Here is a 7,481-nt window from a genome sequence, read left to right on the forward strand (position 1 = left end):
GGTAGGGGACGGGACGGTACGGTACGGTACGTCGTCGCTACGTCGTTCGTTACGTTAACCTTTACCTTACCTTACTTCGTCCTCCTACCTACTCCTCCTCCCTCCCCTCCCTCCTCTCTCTCTCTCTCTCTCTCTCTCTCTCTCTCTCGCCTTTTTCCTCGCTCCTCCGCCTTCTCCTTCCCCGGGCCCTCCGGTCAAACACGCACGATTCCTCCAAGAATTGGAGACTTGCTCCAAATCGCCGTATCCCCTTTCGCATTCTTCCAGACCATCGATTCAGTGGCCCTCAGCGATCCTCCCCGAGATGTAACGATAATTCGAGGCGCGAGCGAGTACCCGGGCTCGGGGATCGCTAATTGGATCGCTTAATTATTTTCCGAGGAGCGTTCGTTCGAGCCCTTCATAACGGTTTAATAACGTGCCATGCGTGCGGAGGGAAAGACAAACTTGGTTTTCTAGGACAGAGATTCGGGCAGTGACATTTCCTCGAATTATGAAACTTTGAACAATCTAGACTTAGACCGTGTCTAGATTCCGTCGAGGTACTCTCGCGCAAAATTCACGCACGAAATTCGCGAATTTTCCAAGAATTTCGGCGCCGCATGGCTCGCACCTCGATACACTCGGGAACGTAGCTACGTGTGGTAATCATCGATAAACACGAGACCCGGGCGACGGATCGACGATTTCTTGGGCGGCGCAGATGGCGCGGTACCTTTCCCAGAAACGTCCCGCTTCCTGACCGGCATCGTTTTGCGTTTCTGCATGTTTCAGGGGCGTATCTACCCCGCAGCTTCGTCCCGCTTGCCCTTTCTCCTTATGCCAATGATCCTCCTCATCGAGCTCTCTTCCTTTCCCTCTCTCTCTCTCTCTCTCTCTTTCTCTTTCAGGGCCCGTCCGGCCACTCTCCTCTCCTTCTCTCTCTTCCGGCTTACGGCGTCTTCGCGCGTACGAGTGCCTTTGTTCCGGCACGCGGGTCCTTTGTGAATTTCATAGTCAGCTGCACGAGGCCGTGTGTGCTGCCCCGCGGCCCCGTTTACATTTTCTAGGATGCCATGGCCCACTATTTTTAGGCGCAGTCCGCCACCGAGGAGCCAGCGCGGTTCCGTACGTAACACGCGCACATCGTGTTTTTTTTATACGCCGCGACTGATATCGTCATTCGCCTGTATTTTTGGCGCATGTTTAATGATAAATGTGGTCGTTTATTTCACGCAAGTCAAGTTGACATCGAACGTAGTTGTGTATCAAACGAATAAATCTCGGAATCGTAACGTAACGTTGCATAAATGATGGAGGGTGACACTAATATAGTAGATAATAAATGCAATGTAGATAATAATTAAGAAATGCAGTGTAGATAATAATTAAGAAAAATGACCGAGAACGATGACTGAAAAAAAGAAAGATTTCTCACAAGCCATGAACAATGGAAGGAAATTTCTAAAAATCGATTTTTTTTGTATGAAATGCATTGTACATGCATAGAAAAATATTTACTGTACACAATAATTATATATTTATTTCAATAATATTTGAAAAGTTCATATAATCACAAATCTGTATTATAAGTACCATCACAATTGTGTCCATTACAATTTACTCAAAGTATTCTAAATCCTAGTAAGTTTAATATTTCAAGATCAAGATTATTAAATTACAACAAATATATTTTATTATATATTTTAAATATATTTTATTATATAAGATCGCAGTTTTATAATATTTAAAAAAAATAAATTTTTGTTTTAAATACATAATAATTAATTCTAAAATTTGTAATAAATATATTTTAAAATTATTATCAAGAAAATATTCTTTATTAAAGATAACTATTACTTAAAAGGAAAAATAAATTAAATAATCACTTTTCTTAGCAACAGAATGATTTTTTTTTTCTATGTGTACGTGAATGCGTGCGTCACTTATGCCAACGATTATTTATGCGTTGAATGTGGTAACAATTTTTACGATGCTCTAGCGTGTGACTAACTCGTTTCAGCGCGATTCTTCTCATCACTCGCATCTTTCCTTGCCATCTCTCGTGACACCTGAATCGCTGTAGGTAGTCGCGAGGAATCCTTTCGTTTAAGAGAGAACAATCGCGATGATGGGCGGTCTCATGTTTTTTTTTCTCCTTCGACTCTCCACCGAACTGTTTCCGATTAATCTATATAATTTCGGTAATGACACGGTGTGTCACGCGCAGCCCGTTGGTGAATGGCCCCTGTTCAGCTATGCTCGTGAAACGCAAACGCAAATTTCGGCCAATTCATCGACTGTGATTCAGCATAGAATTACGTTAGAACTTATTATTATTGTTAAACGCACGCGCGTGCAATGCCGCTGTTAGGGACCGATGATGTCACAATGACCCGACGTTTGAGAACATCGCCGCATCTCTTTAAGATTAGACAAAGAGAAATCTCGTGTGGGGCGACGAGACTATTGCGCTTCTCATTCGGAGACATGTCATTGATACAGTGTGGAGGCCCTTCGACTTTACAATGAACTTCTTGCTTATACAATGGAATGAAGTTCGAGGACGGTATCACGGCCAGCTCCCATAACGTTAACTATTTCGATGCTAATAGCAAAAGTTGTTTTAATTTTTATTCCATAAATTCCACGTAAATCTAACAGTACTTTTCACTTTGGATAGCAAAAATTATTCTAATCCTATTCTTATTCCTATCTTTATTCAACGTGGTGACAAATTAAAAAAAAATTTGACATATTATGACTTTTAGAGAACGGTACATTTTTACAACGTATCATAATTTATATCGATTTTGAATCGAAGTAGCATTTAATTATGTGTCACGTTTGTGAAGAATGTTTTTTCTTAAGTGCTTAAAATATTTAAGCATTTAGTTCAGTCTAATATTGGCATTATAATTTAATTTCACTATTCTAATGATATAAAAACGTCAGCTTTAGAAATAATCTTAATAATATATAAACAGAAAATATATTGCACTATTATAATGTGTCGTTACGTATCGCAAGAAAAATATTGTACAATAATCAAGGTCTAAAAAATTGCTATATCCGGTTTAGGATAACAATTTAAGAAATATGCAGGCTGCGTTATATATGAGCCCCTTAATTGACAAGTGACATAAGTCAATTTAATTCACTTTTCAATTTAATTTACTTTTATTTTGTTTTTATGTTCATAAAAAATAAAAATCAATTTTACATCATAAATAAAGTGACCGTAAAAAAAGCTAGAATAGTGACTTAAGTCCATTTTTATTTTTTATGAAAATAAAAATAAATTAAATTGATAAAACGTTCTTAATATTTTCTACTTCTATAACAAACGCATTTTTCTTAATTTTGGACTTATGCTATTTATCAATTAAGGAGCTCATATGACAAAAAAATCTATTCGCATTGCTAATACTTTTTGCACTCATCAGCATTTTCGCCTTTTCTCTCTTCAACGTCTAAATATATATATTTATCTCGTTTTAAGCGCAAATATTTGTGTAGATTTTAAGCAACGCGAACAGAGCAGAGATAGTTTATCGGCCGCGATCGGTTTTGCGCGTTCGCGCGTAGCGAGGAGGCCGAACCGGCGCAGCGCGGCGGTTGCTGTAAAATGTAAATGGTACTTCTGGCGCAAGTTAATCGGGTTGGACGGGAAGTATATTAGAGCCCGCGGAGCCCAAGGTTGGCCTTGCACGCGCCAACAATCTCGGAGGCATTGGCCTAATGCTTCACCATGAATCGTTCGCCTCAGCCTGAACTTTGTTTTCTTCTCGCCGATGGGACTAATGGCGAAGCGCGGCTGCGCACTGACAGAAAAAAATTATGTATGTGTAAAAGAGAGAGGGCAAGAGAGGGAAGAAGAGAAGCTGGGTTGCGCAATCTGCATTCGGTCTTCCTTCCACGAAGGTTTCGCTGCGGCATTATACGCAGAACACTATGATTAGCTCATAGGCTTACGTGTCAATTAAATCGGGCAATCGTGGAAAAATTTTAACTACATTTGAAAAAAGGAAAAGATTTTTTTTTATGCTAGGTCTTTTGTATAATACCGATGTATATCACGCTTGAAACAGTTCCGTGAAATATTTTTTTGTGTCTATTAATATTTTTAACCGCCATGAGCGACACTTATACTCTTTTGAAAATTATAACGTCCTTATTTGCCGTTTGTTTATGGCTGAAAGTAATTTAGCGCCAAATAAACGTAGATATAATCGGCTTATTTATTTAAACGGATTGAATTTGTAAACAAAGGTTTCTATTTTTCCAGGTAGGAAATTAAAGTGTCCCTTCTGCGAGAGACTGTACGGCTACGAGACGAATCTACGCGCTCACGTGCGGCAACGTCACCAGGGCATCAGAGTGCCGTGTCCGTATTGCGCGCGAACGTTCACCAGGAACAACACCGTCAGACGGCATATTGCGCGAGAGCACAAAGCCGAGCTCAGCATGAAGCAAGAATTCCAGCAGTCCAACCATTCGGTCTCGGACACTGTGCTCTCCAACATCTCGGACACTGTGCTCCAGTAACAATGTCTTCGGCGTCGCTGTCATTCTCGCCGTCGTCACCGCGGTCGCCGTCGTGGTCCACGTGCGGTGGTCCCGGAAGCAACAATTCCGGTAACCACTTCGCCAGAATCGACCGCGAGACTGGACCACGGTTAGAGCGTGGTACGAGACGAGAAGAGAGGCTGCAGTTAGGTACCTTCGTTTTCCCTTCGTCGTCGTCAGCGAACGCCGTCCCGATTCCTCGTCGCGAGAGCGATCTCTCCGCGTGCGCGTCTGGAATCGTTGAGAAATCATAACGAGGGACACGACTATGAAGATTCGTATGGGGCAAGAAAAAATATGAAGGAGGCACGGAACAACGATGCGCACGACGTCTTGAGCACGCTCGCGAAAACGCTGCGAATCACAAAGCTAGTCAATGAAAGTGCAACGGTCAAGTAAGGATTATTAACTAGGAGCTTTTTAAACGAGAGATGAGAGATAGCGGGTGAAGGTAACGACCTGAGCAGCGAATATGGCGCATAAACATGTACACGCAGAGCCGTTATAGCGCAGGCGACTGCGACGAGAGAACCAATGCAAACTCAGGTAAACTTAAATCGTGGCGCGAACGAGCGCCAGAAGAAAACGCTACCTTTTGATAGTTCAACATAGATCGGATTACTCGCCGTCGCATTTTAATCGTTAACGCCGTTAACCGGTTTACCTGTTTCTGGTACTACTATCGCTGTTGAGAAGTCGAGCCTATAGGATCGCGACATTCCGATGTGCGATACCTATATCCAACACATTACGTTTACGCGCGCACCAGTGCCAAAGACAAGACGCTTTTTCTACTCTGGAGTAATCACACATTAATTTTTCAGTTTCACCTTTTTATACACTCGCGTACAACACGCACTCCACTATTAATAAATATATAATAATCGCGCTAGGACCCACATATCCGAAATCGCGCCAAGACGACACCCGACGAAGTACACATCTTTTATACAGTTACGATTTTATATAACGTTTATGAGAGATTACTGCGATTCTAGGGCGGACGACTGTCGTGCGATTAGCCGTGGGAGAGTCACGCAGCTGTTCACGCAAAAATACTTCTTGGCGAATGCGTATACCTAGCACGTCGACCGAGCAATAATCACGTTGATACATCATTATACTATAATTATGTCGACATTGATTTTTCTGAAAAAAAAAAAAAATGATAATAAAAAAAACGGAACGCATTCGCCACGGAAATTTGTCGCAACGGCTGCGATGCCTCGCGGCGAAACGATCACTACCACTTTGTTACCTGTTTACAATGTTTAAAATGCGGACTTTTGTCCGGAGCAATAGTCGCGTACCGTGAATATAGAGTATAGCCATCGATCACACACGTGTGATCTTAAACAGTGCGCGCGGTTACGCGCGAAATAGTTGCTGTCCCGGTTGTATGAGATGTGATCAATGCAATAGATTTATATTACACATTACCTATATGTATAGATATATAGAGATATACTCCTAGTCAGGATGGCACCCACGATATTACTTGTTACAGTATTTACACTTTATACAGATTATCTGTCTTATTTTTGTTCCATTTACTTGTTCTCCCTTTCGTTTATTATTTTTTTTTGTTCTTTCGCAGAAAGTTTTTAAATGGTTATTCTCACAACGATATCCGCCTACCGTAAGTTATCAGAGACAATAGAGACGATATAGAGAATTATTTAGTATTTAAAGCGCGTCGTGCGCGAGCTGGGGATATAATAGTACACGAGATAGAAGCCGAAGAGAGTTCATTTATTTCCGTTCTTTTATTTTTTTTTATTTTTATTTTTGTTTTTCCTTTATCTCTTTTCTTCTTCTTTTTTTTTCCCGTTTTCTAATAACATTCAACATGCCAAATATATACGTGAGCACTCGTCGCGCACGCGCGCGCATAACTCTGCCAAAAGTATGACAGTACTACCTCATCGTTTTGCAATGCATTACACACAGGGAACACAATAGCGATATATTATACAGTACAATAAAATCTGTACATTCCGTACAGCCGCTACTATTATTACTACTACTATTATTACTACTATTTTGTCCGGTTAATGTCGGAGCAGTTCTCCTGCCATTGCTACCCTCTTGGGAGGGTAGCGCAAAATCATGGATCTCGGAGCTTACACAGACCGTAGATTGATTTTAAATTAATTGCTATATGCTTCGCTTATATAAATCAGAATCCATTCACGCTAGTCAAACACATTTGATGTTTTATTTCTTCGCTACAATCATTCCCGTCTCATGAAGTTCATTCGTCCGAGAAGCTCCGAGATCTTCGATTCGCGCACGTGATGTGCTATCTATGCGTAAAATACAGTGAGAGCAAAAAGTATTCGTACAAGGAAATTTTTTTTTATAAAAAAAATATCTTATTTGTAAAAAATAAACATTAATTAGCAATTTTGTACAATGAATATATTCTATTCTAACATAAACAAACGAGCTTCGCATTTCTGATTTTAGAAGCTTTTCGATTGTACGAATACTTTTTAAGCATCCATACAATAGAATTTTTAATTTTCGCTTATTTTTCAGATGATATATTTTCTATAATTAATACACACATCTTTTTGGTATATATAATTTTAAGAAATACATACCGTATTCTATTTTATTCTTTATGAATAAATTGTTAATTACCCAGCAAGAAATGATCGTCAATTAAACGACGTCAGATCGACGTCGAATGGGTGTTGAAATCATCGTATCGATATCGATTCGACATCAATTCAATGACTTATTTCTCGCTGGATAATATTTACTTTTTAAAAATAAAGTTTTTTTTAAAAAAATATTTTCTCTGTACGAACACTTTTTGCACTCACTGTAAGTCCATTTTCTTTCCGTTTTGTTGTCGCGAGGGGCGCATTATTGAAATAACACAACATGTATGTACAACTGTGAAGCCGTAGTGAATGAACGCGAGA

At 40.1% G+C, this 7,481-nt stretch overlaps 1 protein-coding gene across 1 annotated transcript in view; it reads left to right on the plus strand.

Annotated features, from left to right (window-relative positions):
- LOC105625567 (zinc finger and BTB domain-containing protein 18) overlaps nucleotides 1–4,527 on the plus strand; it is a 52,674-nt gene extending 48,147 nt beyond the window's left edge. Inside the window, exon 7 of the mRNA XM_012206889.1 lies at nucleotides 4,268–4,527. Within this exon, the coding sequence (XP_012062279.1) occupies nucleotides 4,268–4,527 (260 nt within the window). The remainder of the gene's footprint in view (nucleotides 1–4,267) is intronic.
- The last annotated feature ends 2,954 nt before the right edge of the window (nucleotides 4,528–7,481 follow it).

The sequence above is a fragment of the Atta cephalotes genome, assembly GCF_000143395.1.
Source record: "Atta cephalotes unplaced genomic scaffold scaffold00003, whole genome shotgun sequence".
In the NCBI taxonomy this organism is placed as follows: Eukaryota; Metazoa; Arthropoda; class Insecta; order Hymenoptera; family Formicidae; genus Atta; species Atta cephalotes.